This window comes from Opisthocomus hoazin, chromosome 19 (genome assembly GCF_030867145.1).
Source record: "Opisthocomus hoazin isolate bOpiHoa1 chromosome 19, bOpiHoa1.hap1, whole genome shotgun sequence".
Lineage (NCBI taxonomy): Eukaryota > Metazoa > Chordata > Aves > Opisthocomiformes > Opisthocomidae > Opisthocomus > Opisthocomus hoazin.
In genome coordinates, this window is record NC_134432.1 from 15,804,118 (window position 1) to 15,817,841 (window position 13,724).

The 13,724-nt window shown below is 39.2% G+C and overlaps 1 protein-coding gene across 1 annotated transcript in view; it reads left to right on the forward strand.

Moving 5' to 3' along the window:
* The window catches only part of CNTRL (centriolin), a 57,910-nt gene that overhangs the window by 2,692 nt on the left and 41,494 nt on the right, over nucleotides 1-13,724 (forward strand). Inside the window, exons 4-16 of the mRNA XM_075439296.1 lie at nucleotides 274-404; nucleotides 1,728-1,869; nucleotides 2,728-2,914; nucleotides 3,010-3,203; nucleotides 4,034-4,090; nucleotides 4,993-5,112; nucleotides 6,204-6,398; nucleotides 8,792-8,945; nucleotides 9,602-9,822; nucleotides 10,542-10,718; nucleotides 11,713-11,847; nucleotides 12,788-12,933; nucleotides 13,383-13,563. Of these exons, the coding sequence (XP_075295411.1) occupies nucleotides 274-404; nucleotides 1,728-1,869; nucleotides 2,728-2,914; nucleotides 3,010-3,203; nucleotides 4,034-4,090; nucleotides 4,993-5,112; nucleotides 6,204-6,398; nucleotides 8,792-8,945; nucleotides 9,602-9,822; nucleotides 10,542-10,718; nucleotides 11,713-11,847; nucleotides 12,788-12,933; nucleotides 13,383-13,563 (2,040 nt within the window). The remainder of the gene's footprint in view (nucleotides 1-273; nucleotides 405-1,727; nucleotides 1,870-2,727; nucleotides 2,915-3,009; nucleotides 3,204-4,033; nucleotides 4,091-4,992; nucleotides 5,113-6,203; nucleotides 6,399-8,791; nucleotides 8,946-9,601; nucleotides 9,823-10,541; nucleotides 10,719-11,712; nucleotides 11,848-12,787; nucleotides 12,934-13,382; nucleotides 13,564-13,724) is intronic.

The following is a 13,724-nucleotide window of genomic DNA, read 5'->3' on the forward strand; positions in this document are numbered from 1 at the left end:
AGCTTTTGGGATGTGCTGTTTTGTTTTATTTAATGGCAAGTTCCCTTTAGTGTAGGTGAGACTGGTCCACTGTAAATTTTAAATCTAGTTTTCCAACACTATAGAACACTGAACAAGGTTTTAGAATGCAACAGTGAAACTGTGATTGATAAAATGTTAGAATACTTTGTGGTTTGTAATGAATAGGTGGTGGTTAAAAATAGAAATCTGCCTTTCTCTTAAAAAAAGTAAAATAAAGCTGCAATGCTAAGGGATTAATTTTCTGTTCTTTAGTACATAAAAAATTTGGAAAAGTGCTCTAACCTAGAGACACTAAATCTTAGTAACAACCAAATAGAGAAGATTGAGAAGTTGGATAAAGTGATGAAGTTGCGTGAACTCAATTTGTCTTGTAACAAAATCAGGTAAGCAGAAACACTAATGATTTGGTGATACCTTCTTAAAAAGCAAAAGCTGTTAATTGTTAGAAGGATAAATAGTTCTGGGAGGTGCTGTTAGTGCACCAAGGCTGCAGTTAAACTTATTTTCCTAGGAAACCAAGCCAGAAATGCAAATTTCCAGATACCATAATGAAGAGTGTACAATAACCCAATTAAATGCATTAAAAATTTAATTACACTTTTACTGCATATTGTTACAGGTAGTACAAGAAGTTCTCTTTTAGAAGAGGAAGCTGAATGGGCTTGATCAGGCAGGCCATAAACTCACTAAATTGCTTTTTCACTGTTTTGAGATCAGTATCTTTTCTGAGTGGTATAAAAATGTTGAAGGGTAATGGTTCAGGCAATAGCAAAATTCTTTGTTTAATTTTTCTGTTAGTGAATTACAATCTTTACATGAGACTGTGCAGTAGAGAAGCTGTGATTTCAGTAGAGAAGTTAACGATAGGAAGTAAGCAAGAGACTAGCATTTCTACGCATTGCATTCACACAACTTCCTCTCTCAACAGGAACTGAGAAGGTCTGAGTAGCTTTTAGCTACTGCTGTATCTTTTCAGACTTTAGTAGTAAACAGTTGGTTCCTACTCAAAAAATAGCACGGTCACAAGAGCACATTCTACTGTACTTTGTTATAATACTCATGTCTTTAGATAAATGCCCAAGTAAACTAAAACAGTGTGTGTTTTTCTCATTAGCTATATAGTATTTTAATGAAAACGCTAAAAAATGCAATTCTGCACGCTGTCACAGTTGATCCTTCCTTTGTATGGAAACACGTATGTAGACGTGGTGCTTGGAGGCGTGGTTTAGTGTGGACTTGGTAGTGTTAGGTTCATGGTTGGACTCGCTGATCTTAAGGGTCTTTTCCAACCTAAGTGATTCTATTCTATGGAAAAAAAACACAACACCTTTATTTTAGTTCATCTGTGTCCCATAGCATTCTGGGGAGAAAAAGAACATCTTTTCAGTATTAAAATGGAATTGACACAGATTAAAATCATTTTAATATTAAAATTAAAGAGATGTAGAAGTAAAGGTTTTTCCACAGTGAGCAACAAAGTCTTGCTGTGAAAAAAAAAATTTTTTTTGTCTTCATGTAGTACTTTGAAGTGAGCTGGTGTACTTTAATTTGAATTGTGAGTCCATGGCAGTAAACAACTGTTTTTGCTGATTTCTTGGATGATAATTATTTGAGACAGACTTTGCTGTAGTTCATCCATAATGCCTCAGTTACACTGTAAATTTGGTATGCTTCCTGATAAGTTATGTTTTTCTTCTTATTTTCAGTGAAATTGAAGGTATAGAGCATATGCAGAAGCTACAAAAGCTGAACCTTGCCGGGAATGAGATTGAGCATATTCCTGTGTGGGTAGGGAAGAAACTGACATCCCTGCGCATCCTTAATTTGAAACAGAATAAAGTATCATCAGTAAGTGATTATAGTTAGGAACAATAATTGTTCAGAATCTTTTCATGAAGTGAACCGGTCCATTTACATTGATTGATTTACCCTGAATAATGGCTGAGTGTCTTTAACCACAGAATCTGTTGTGAAATACAGCTGTTGCAAGCCTAATAGTTATTTATCAGAAAAAAAAACCCCTCCTTCTTTGCCAGGTATTCAAAGCATAAACCTATGTTACGTTGTTCAGGAAATTAGAAGTTTTTGGAAACTTAGGAAAAACTTTGTGAAAATGTGAAGACTTTTGTGTGTTATAAGTGATGTCCCTTATCATAAGTTAATTATATGGTTTTGGGGACCTATAAATAACAAATAATCTATTTGCTTATATTTTGTATTTAGGACACGGCCATATTTACTTCTCTGGTCCAGGTTAATTTCCAATTTTTGCAGCTACAAAAGGGTGTCTATGAAATGAAGTCACTTAATACAGTTCCTGAAGTGGTCATGCTCCTTAGGAGGAGAGATGAACCAGCTTTGTTTGAATACTCCTCAGGCCAAAAGCTCCCGTTTCTTATGAATAGGTCTAGGGGAGTGGAAGGTTGTAAATATCCACAGGCTTTGTTCTCTAGAAATTTGCAAGGTCAAGCTTGATGAAATTTGCCCTCTTTGCAGTGGAAGAACGTTTGATTTTAGGAAGTTACTTTAGTCATAGTACTATGTATTTTGGTAGTTTTTTAGAGATTCCACTTTAGCATACACATTAAAATAGATCCTATGAGATGGACCTAATATAAAACATGTATAAAACCAGAAATTCAGTACTGGGCATTTAATTGTTCTTGGACAGACGTCTAATCATTGTTCCATTTGTCTTTGGTTTAGCTCCATGACATAGCTAAACTAAAGCCTCTGCAAGATCTGACCTCTCTATTCCTTGATGATAATCCAGTTGTAAGTCTGCCTCACTACCGCTTGTACACCATATTCCACTTGCGAGCACTGGAGAACTTGGATGGACAGCCAGTGACAAATCATGACAGGCAGGAAGCTCTAGAGAGGTTTAATTCAGGTAATCGTAATATGTTAGAACTATAGTGAATGACACAAAATATAACTTCAGGAGGAAAAGGTTTTCCATTTGAATTTTTCTATTTTGTTTCTCAGAAGAGAGAGAAAAATTAGAAAGAGAATTGGAAAACACAGTAAAAGAGATGGAGAACCTTAAACTTAACCAGTCGAAAGTGCTTGAGCAACTTCACCGTCAAGATGAGGTCAACACATCATTACAAGAAAAGACTTTGCAACAGAAGCAAATCTGTGAAGACCTACGAAGGGACCTGGCCAGCAAAAATGAATTGGTAAGATAATCACTTGCACTAAGTAAATATTTTGAGTAGTTTTGTTGTCAGAAACAGAGTTGTCAATGTGAGAGTTCAGATGGCTGGAGATTTATGTTTAAAATGCAGAGACAAAACTTAGGCACTTCCAACTCTTAGAGAGTGACCATAGTTCTTCAGTATTCTTTCTGTGGAGAAAAGTAAGTATATTGAACCAGCAATCAGCATCGGTCTTGTAATTTATGGTTGATAGTAACTTATTTGTTTGTCTCTAGTAACTTTTTTTATTGTTTAAAATTTTGTCAGTTGATGAAAGGTTAAGTTTCCTCTAGCTGCTAAATTGCTGATGTACTGAATCTCTTGCATTGTCCAGACTTTAAAGTGCTGCTGCAAGAACAGGGAAGATTAAATACTTTTACAAAAACAAGCTGTGCATATACACTGTATGTCAGTAATGCTCCTTGATTATTATTTTGGGTAATGTCCATTAGTTTACTTGTACTTTATTCACATCGTCCTAAAACCTGAGGTTTGATAAGTATCTTTCATTGGGAGCTATAAAATGCAAGAAATGTCCTATTGACTTGAGAGTGCTCGGTTGTGAATGACCTGATGGGAACTTACTATATGGCTCTTATCTTACTTGTTAGACTTGTCCTCTAAAATTTTATCCTTCAGAATCTCTATAGCTAATATTTCTATACCTGTTTCTTCTGTGAACACACACACTAACTGGCAGCCTATTTCTAAAATGTACTTTTCAGTATAGTGAGATTTAGCAGCGTATATTTTGCAACTTAACCCACTCTTATGCTTTGGATGACAAACTGCTTGCTTCTTTCTTCCTTTAGCTGGTGTATTGGTTTGTCACAGTTCCCTTTCCGCAGAGCCTTTATTCCTCACTAAAGGTAGCCCTGCTGTGCTCCTGGGTTGCATGGTTATTTTTAGTTCTAGGATTTATTTGCATGTTTACTGAAGTAGGAATATCTGTATAAAGTGTTCCAGTGAGACTTTATATTTGCTGCAGGTTTTGTGACACAAAATCACAATTCTCTTGAATTACTTTTTTCTTTTTCTTCTGAAACACAGTTAATTTTTGCATGTCCTATATTGTTTTTTAAAGTCTGTCTTTAAAGCCTTTCCTTTATTCCAGTCTATTCTATTTCTTTTCCTCCATTAGTCCTGCTTTCCACTGTCTATTGGAGTTTTGCTGCATGTTCTCCCTCAGGTACTCAGCGTGAAGAGTTGATTTAAAAAGAAATCACATGATGGACCTTTTTATTTAAAGAAAAAAAAAAAAAAAGAAAACAAACAAAACCCAAACTTGAAACCTAACTAGCACAAAGTTAAGCTAAAATGAAATGCATAGGCTCTATACACTTGATAATTGAGATATTTTGTTTCTTTTACAGACAATGAGTGTTAATAGCTCTTACTGCTCGCTAGTAGCAGTAAATACATTAGTTATTTGGTGTAAATTTTGTTGAAGGACTGTACCCAAATTATTTTTTATCCTAAGTTAGTGACAAATTTATTTTCAAACTCTCGATGCGTGTAAACTTAAAAGGCCCTTCATGTGATCATTTGTGTTGCATTAATTGTGGGGTTCTTGTCTGAGTCGTCATCCTGTATCTTGCAATGAAGTTGCACTTTGCGATATTCTTGATTCAAAATACACCTTCTGAACTTTTTCTGATGTAAGCTTTGTTTGAAAGTTAATGTCTTTGCCCTGCTCTCTACTGAATTGAAACCTATGTGATAATGATGACACTTAAATGAATGCAACTTACTTTGTTTACTGGTTTATTAGTTAAAGCAGAAGACAATGGAGCTAACCCAAGCTTGCCAGAAGCAGTATGAATTGGAGCAGGATCTGGCGTTGTACAAGATTGATGCAAAATTTGAGCCATTAAATTATTTTCCATCACAGGTAATGATTTTAAAATAATCGATCTTTTCATTGCTGTTTCTCTTGCTTTTGAGCTTGGAAAATAGAACACAACAGTTTTTCTAGAATTCTGATAGATACTGCTTTAGTAAGAGTTATTAGATAGGACATATAACATTTCATTTTAAAACCATAAGTCTCACTCAGATTCAGTGTAGTTCAAATCTTGTAATTTAATGTGTTGAATGTTAGTACGCATACCTATACGCATATATTTTAGCTAAGTAGAGTCAGTGAACAAACATTTCATTCTTAGTATTAACCAAACAAACGGTAGTTCTTGCTTCTAGCTTAATTTTGGAGGCCCTTTCACTTGGAGAAATTTCACAAGCCGAAATGTTCTTGAGTTAGATCGTGTTAGAATTTCCGTCCTTTTTCTGTTGTTTTTTTCTCCTTGTAGAGCTAATCTGTCATACTTGTTTAAAAAACCAAAATTGTAGAGATGCGTGAATTAGAGGAGTCTGTGTGAGAAATGTAAAGATCAGTAGTCATTAGCTACAAATGATGTTTTCAAGTTATGTTTGAGTGCAACAATGTAATTGACTGGCAGCAAGAATTAATTTAAAAACGTGTATCAGCATTAAAGTAAAGTTGTATCTTCTGTTTCTTCAAAAACTGTCAGAAATTATTGCTGTTTTTAGTCTTTAAACTTGCCTTAAAATCAATGACCAGGATCTTCCATATTTTAACTTAAGAAGTCATAACTGGGGGAGAGGGGAAGACATTCTAGATAGTTGTCTTTAGACTGCAGGAAGGAATTATACAAGAGACGTTTGAAGTCCTGTTTGAAAACAAAACACTCTAAGATGATTGTCAAAATCTGGCCTTTCTTGGTATGGTAGACGAACGTTATGAAATTTCTAGGTACCACAAGCAAATTGTTTCTTTTTGAGAAAATTGTAGGAGTTTTTGCTATCTTAAGAATATAAAGGAGATTCAAAACAATAAATAGATCATTTTCAGGCAGCCTGTTAGACTAAACTAGCAGTCGGATTTAACTTCTAAAAATGTTGTTGATCGGCTGTGTATTTCCAGTTAAACTATTTTACCCAACCTGCAATTACTGTCTCCAGATATCACAGGCCCAGAAGGAAGATCTTCAACAGCAATTGAGTGAAAAGATACAAACCGTGCATCAGCTACACGAGGCAGCTTTAGAACTGCAAAAGCAAATGGAGAAACAGCAAAGAGAAGCAGCCGAAATCCAGAAAGAGCTTGCAGACGTGCAGAGTTATCTTGCTTCTGTAAATCCTGAAGACCCAAGACATGTGAGTAAAACTGGAATCTGAAGTTTTTATGTGCTGCACGGTTCATGCACTGAGCAATGTAGTAAAGGCTACTTTAACAGATTACCATTCAGTTGTGCCTGTTTCATGGATTATATATTCTTTCACTGTGTATTAATTTCTTTAGCTGTTACCATTTTGAAAAACAGACAATTCCTGACAGTTGAAAGAAAAAAACCACCACTGGACAAAAAAACCAGCTTTGGTAAAACACTTAGGCACCTAATTTTCAATGCGGTTGTTGTACAGCGTGTTGAGAACTAGATCTTGATGCTTTGAGAGCACATGCTGCACAGAGCCTCGGAGATGATTTCTGTGGAAGAAATCCTTAATGCGTCTTTTGTTAGAATCTGGCCTTAAAGAGTTGTAAAGGTCGATGTCACTGCTACAGGCCTATGCTGAAGTCCTGCTTTGTCAGAGAGCTCTTGCATTGGCACAGAAGTCTGTTTGCAAGAGGTTGGCCTAGAAAAACTGGCTGGAGTAGCAGATGTCGCTGACCTGGGCACAGAGGTGACAGCTTCTACTGGTACTCGAGCGTGGAACCGCAGGCAGCCGAAGGCAGCGGCAGCTTTGGCTTTACACCATCATCCAGCATCCTAAAACTGGAATCGACTTTCAATAAGTAGTTCTAATTCTGAAAAGATTCATGCTGCCTTTTGGTGGGCCCGGTGCCGGTCCGCCGCCGCGTGCGGTGCTGCCGTTACCGACAGGCCCGGCGAGGGCGGAGGGACCCGGCCCTGGGCCGGGGCAAAGCCCGGTGCGCCGCTGGCTCTGGCTTTCGTCTCTTCCATCTCCAGGGAAGCAAGACTTTAGATTTCGGAGTGAAGTGTGCTCAGGTACAGCAAATGCTTGTAGAACTTTTAAATTAGAATGAAATTGAATTACTTTATTAACAGTGTTTTAAAAAAGCTTCTGTCTTTTTAAAGGACAGCTTTCCAGGCCAGCTCGATACTTTTAAGTGTGCCAAGAAAGAATTTTTCTGCTTGGCTCCTGTCTTCAGCCGAGGCCTGCAAACGGTTTTAAAACGCGCATATTTGTGTTTCAACAAACTTCCCGCTCGGCTGTTGAGCAGCGGCCGGGCGCTGAGGTGCGGCCGGGCCCTGCCCGCGCGCCGCCCCTGGCTGCCAATCGCGGCTCGGGGAGCGCCGCCGGCGCCGCCCAGCGCAGCCCAGCCGGGAGCGGGAGCGGCCCGGGGCGGCGGGAGGCTCGGCCCGGCTCGGCCCGGCCCGGCCCGGCCCGCGCTGAGGGTACCGGCTCCTTACCCCCATGAGCTCTGGGCCGGGCGTGGGGCGCTTTGCCAGCGGGACCGCAGGAACCAAGGACAAAGGCGGGTCTGTAAGTGTGGGCGGGCGGGTTCGAGCAGCGCTCCTGGTCCGTTCGGCGGCTGCAGCGAAATGACTCAGCGGCAGCGGCTTGGCTTTTACTGGCGGAGATTTCGCCTGTTGGAAGGCGAACGGTAGTTTGGCTTTGACAGGGTGACGGGTAGAGCTGTACTAATGCGAATGGTAAAAATAACTTCCGGTTTAATGCATTAAAATACAGAAACTATGTTTTTACTCTTGTTACAGAAGCAGCTTCGTAAGTGACTTTTTCCGAGAACTTGTATTTAAAATTTCTACTGCTAGCTTGTTTTTGAGCAGTAAGGAAAAGGTGCTGTTTATCATGGCAGTATAATTCTTGATGTTTTTAAGTTTTCTGGCATTTGGTTTGTTTGTGAGTAATTCCATACCAGTGAGAAGCAGCGCTGTGCTGTGTCGATAGCCAGGTTTTGTGTACAGCTGAACCAATCAGCTAAATTCGTGCTAAATGCATGAAGTCCTGACCAAAGTCTGTGTGAGCTGCAGGTAAGGTGTATTTTCCGGAAACTTTTGAAGTGCTTGAAGTAAGTCTTAGCTGTAAAGTTGGCCTGACTTGCTGGTTGTTGAGAGTATTTTCCTTCGGGTGGTGACCTGACATGTTCTAAAGGATCATCTGCTGTGCAAGCAACGCAGGATGACAGGATTAACGCTTCTGGAGAAAATCGTGTTTGTTCTTGACTGAAAGAGGAAATAGTACAACAAAAAGTAAAGGCAGGAAGAAAGGTAGTAGCTGTGAGTAAGAATTTATAAATGCAGGCCTTATTCATCGTGCCTGGGCAAGGGGGAGACAACTAACGATGCTGTTAGTCACACAGATTGCTTGCCAGTCTGGGATTTTTTTGTGGGGCATTAATGAAGAAGAACAACAAACACCCCCCAAGCACCGCAATGTATGCTGCACTTGTGACTTTTACTGCTAGTAGTGAGACACTGCAGAACTCGCCTAAAATACGGATTTGGCTTTTGTAATCTGTATTGACGTTGTCCTACTGTAACTTTTGAACTGTTAATTTACAGGCTCACATGAAAGCTCAAAAAGCGAGTAAAGAACAGCAGTTTGATGTAATGAACAAACATTATAAAAAGCTTGAGAGTCGCCTGGAGGAAATGCTCTCTAGGATTGCTAAGGAAACTGAGGAAATCAAGGACTTGGAGTGGCAGCTCACTGATGGTAAGTTTTTCTTTTTGTCTTAGAGTATTGCTTGTGTTCAGGATAACATGACAATTGAATTGAGGATTCAGTTTTGTTTATCTTTGCTTAAATCAAATACAGAATGTACAGGAAAAGGTTGAAAAACTATTCTTAACTGATCTAAAAAGAGACTGAGTAATTTTTTTGTAGTGTGTTCACCTCGCTTGTGTATGGTTGAGGAAGGCATTTTGCAGGGGCTTTTCTCTTTCTTTTTTTTTTTCCTTCCTTGGCAGGGAAGTTTTGGAAACTGACTTTATTAAGTCAGTGAACTACATTTATGTATGTATTTACTGTATACCTGGTGTATGTGACAGTAAATATCCCAGAAAATAATATGACTATAAAACCTGAAACAAAATTGATTTAGGTGTGAAGGTAGCAGATGTCACTGTAGATGGGGGGCAGGAATGCACAGAGAACTGCAGTTTCTTTTTCACTCTTCCAGTGGTCAGGTTAATATGGTAATACGGGACCCTGTAGCCTCTGAAACACAGCACAGGCATTTTCTGGTTGAGTTCCTTTTACTACGTATTCCAGCAGGTGAAAATCTGAAAGACTTAAGAAAGGCAGGTTTTTTTGTTTTGTAAATGAGTGTGGTGTCTTAACTATCTCAATTTTGTTTTGCATTTCTGCAGGTCAAATAGCAACAAATGAAGCACTGAAACGGGATTTAGAAAGTATTATCATTGGATTACAGCAATACCTGGAAAGCATTAAGTGTCAGGCAAAACAGGCCAATGATGAATGTAAGGAGTTGCAGAAGGATAAAGAATCTTTGCTACAAAGATTGGCAGATCTAGAGGAGGAAAGAAACAACCTGGAAATAGTTGCCATGGATGCAGAATGTATGAGAAATGTAAGGCTTAATACTATGTTTCTTCCCCAATTCAGACACCTGAGAATAAACTTAAAAAAAACCAACCAAAACAAACAAACAAAAAAAGCAAATGACCAAATTGGGAATAGCAAAGCACAGTTTCTTGGATAAAATAACTTTTTGATGTGGTAACTTCAATTAGATGTGCCCGCGTACATTAAGAACAGAATTTGGCCTTTAAAACCAGTTGCAAGAGCCATACAGTAACTCTGTATTTTATGGAAGATGTCTCAAAACTTCAGTCTGTACCTTTCAGATGTTGGTAAAAATGTCTTTGCAGTCGATATGATAGTGAATTGCATTAGTGAAAACTGTCTGGACACGAGCTGAGGATGTGCGTGTTACTAGCTTGCGTCTGTCCTATCAGCCAATTACTTAATAAGCTCTCTTAGTATCCTGGTAAGTTTTATGTAAACCTTCATGCCAGGGGCAAATGCGTATCACTTTAAGCTACACCTTTCTAATTTGAGTGTAGATTTTTGTCGTCTGTCACAGCAGTAGCAATGACCTGACCTTGTCAGGCAGTAGTAGTGCCACCTAGCTCTAATGTTCTGTGCTTAGGGTCGGTGTCTCCATTTTGATCTGTCTGCTCTCACATTGAAAATGAGTTCCTGAGTAGCAGAGGAAGAAAGGCAATGTCCTGTAAGAAATCCTGGCTCTCCTGTGTACGTATTTCTAAAATGAATGTAAAATTCCAGGAAATTGCAATTCTAGAGAGTGCACTCCAAGAGCAGCGAGAAATAAATGAATCACTTAAAGATGCACAAGGGGAGATCACTGCCCATGAGGCTGAACTGGAAACCCAGCTAAGAGAGAGAGACGCTGAAGCCAGTCAGCAAAAAGAAGAATTGGAAAGACTGAAACAACTGAGCCAGGTAAGAACAGAGCTCTTGTGCTGCCAAAGGGATAATACAACCCTGGACAAGGGACAACCAAACTTTCCTTCATACCACATCTCCAGTGTTGCCTTGCAAATAATTGTTGGTTTAGGTGTGCCCCTAAATGGAAGGTGATATCGGTTAGCTAGGATTTAGTGCTCCGCACTTGAAGCAAGGCACAGATCATGTGGGGACCCTGTAGAGAATATTCACCATATTTAAAGAGAAAATAATACTCTGCATCTTCTTGGAAAGGGATAACTGCGCACACATCAAGGAAATGACACTACAGCAGTCCTGTGAAAAGTAGCAGGTGGAAGACAAAGTTTGCCTTTGCTGTTTATAGTAGAAATTGAGTTTTATAGCAAATACTTTTTTTTTTTTTTTTTAATTTTGTAATGTATTAGAAAGCAGTAGCTTTCTGCGGGGAAAGAACGATGTGTGCTTTAATTTGCACAGTCCATTTTATCTTAGTGTTGGGGATCCTCATTTGGATTTGTGGATGATGATGATGTGCGGTAACTAGTATCTTCGTTCAGTTTCCATTCTTCAGAAATCAACGTGGTGGGTTTTTTGCACGATGTATTCCAAGTGCACGTTCCAGATTGCAGGCAGAAATGAAAATGCAAAACAGTAAAGCATGGTGTTCTGTCCCCAACCCCTCTCTTAGTTTTGATGTTTCAGGAAAAACTTGAAAGCTGTCTGTAGAACACTGATAAATCTGTCAGTTACCTGGTGGGTAGGACATGCTCATGCCAGGTCTAGATCAGAATTTACAGGACCAGCCATGATGATGATGTTTTAGGAAATACACCTGTTGCGTGTGTATGGTGATGGGTTGATCTGGGATGGTTGGGGTTGTTTTGTTGGGGTTTTTTGAGGAGGTGTTGCCATATTGTTACTGTTCTAAGAAATACAGCTGTTGCGTATTTGGGTGACAGGTTGGGCTTGGGAGTGGGGATATTAATCTGAAGGTTTTTTGTGTTTGTAGATTAAACTGTCAGCCCTGCAAGCCGCACTTGAAAAAGACAGGCAAGCACTAGAGAATGCTCTAACCAAAGCACAATTAGCAGAAGAGAAAGAACAACAAAATTACAAGCTTCTTTCTCAGTTGGAACAATTGCAGGTGAAGTACTTGTTGCCTTTAAAAAGCTACCTGATAAGCAGTATCTTTCCCTACTCCCCCAACGGAAAGTGATAAGAATTTTAAAGGATTCTGTATGTATCTTGTTTTGAAGTTAAGTTGTATTTATGACTTTGACTGACTTTTGTTTTCTTGTCCAGAAGCATTACACCATGGTCTGTTATCTGACTATTTTAGATATTTAGATTGACCTTTGAAATATTTTCAGAGCTGCTTGGATAATAGTGGTCATTGTGAGAAGGCTGGGTTCAGTCCGTCTTTGTATCCATCAGATCCGTTTTTCCTATCTCACTTACTCCTCAGAGGATACAATGACCACCAGAATAGAATAGAGTAGTTCATTTGGAAGGGACCTACAACAAACATCTAGTCCATTTGCCTGACCACTTCAGGAGGAGTTTATAAATGATCCTCACCAGACATTAGCACTATCATTTTTGCTGCAGCTTGCCAATGTGCAGAGAAGAGTTCAGGACCGTTGGGGCCAGGACAAGTGTGACTCCATGGTCTGGTGGCTGGGACAGTGTCTGCAAGTGTTCTGTCCTCTGTTACGGACAGATAGAGTGACAGGCTTCTGTAGGCTAGTGGGCTTTGCTTATGTAAAGACAGTACTTAGTTGAAGGAAAGGATAGGATCACTTTTGATCTAGCTTTAAAATACGCTTTTCAACATAAAGGAAACTGAAAGGCAAAGATTGATTGGGGTGTTCTTGGTTTGTTGTTGATACTGGTTCAGGCCACACTGAAAAAAATGTTTGGACTCTTTATTTAAGAAACAAAAAATGCCCAATGCCCCCAAAAAACCAACAACAAAAGCCCCAAAACATATCTCAGTATTAAAATTCTAGCTTCTGTCATTTGTGCATTTGTTTGCTTATGGTTGTGCAGGTGGTTTTTTTATCTGTTTGGTTTGGGTTTTTTAGGGAGACAATAATCTCCTGAAACGACAGCTTGAAGGTCATCAGAATCAGCTAAAGAGAGTGGTTGATAACTTAATTCATCCTGAGGAAGTCTTAGTTCGTGTAAATGAACTCAAGCAAAACCTTCAGACAGGAGCTGGAGAGATTAAGTGAGTAAAATAAAAGCACAAGCAGTGTTAGATTTGTGCATGTGTGATTGGTAAGCACGTGAGAGCAACAAGATATATGTGCTGCATCCTACTGAGCGCAACTTGGGGCAGTTCAGACATGAAGTTCAGCACCCTGTGGTTGTTAAGAGGGACCCTCGCCTGAGCTCAGTGATTATATTACTGAGGGATTCACTGCAAGGGACAGGACAAACTCTTTCCCGCTCTTTGTCCCCAGCAGAGGAGTGGTAATAACGACAGAATGGTATAGGTAAAGTCAGGGCGAAGGTCGGTCTGTGCAGTGTAACGTGTTCAGTGCTGCACCTGAATTCATTTATGTTGGATGTCTTAAACTTGAATTATTGTATTAGGCTTCATTATTTCAGTATCTGGTATCACAATTAAAAAATCACTGTTTTTCTGTCTTGGAACCTGGATTGTTTCTCTTTCAGATGTCAGAATTCAGCTGATGTTTTAGGGAAAAGCCTTGCAAATCTGCAGAAAGAATTTAATGACATCCTTGCTGATGCTAAGAGAGAAAAAGAGGAAGCGTGGGCTAGACAGAGACAATTGCAGGAAGAAATGGTATCCCAGCAGGAAAAACTGGAAGAAGTAGAGGAGAATTATAGACAGGCATGTATCAAAACAACAAAAGCAAGAGTAAGACAATTTCAGCTTAGTCTAAAACACTGTAACTTGCAGCTGGAAGATCAAGTTTCACTAGGATGTGGCTCTCCTACCCTCCATTTCCAGAGAAGTATAATCTTACTGAAAGTAGACAAATTGAATTCATT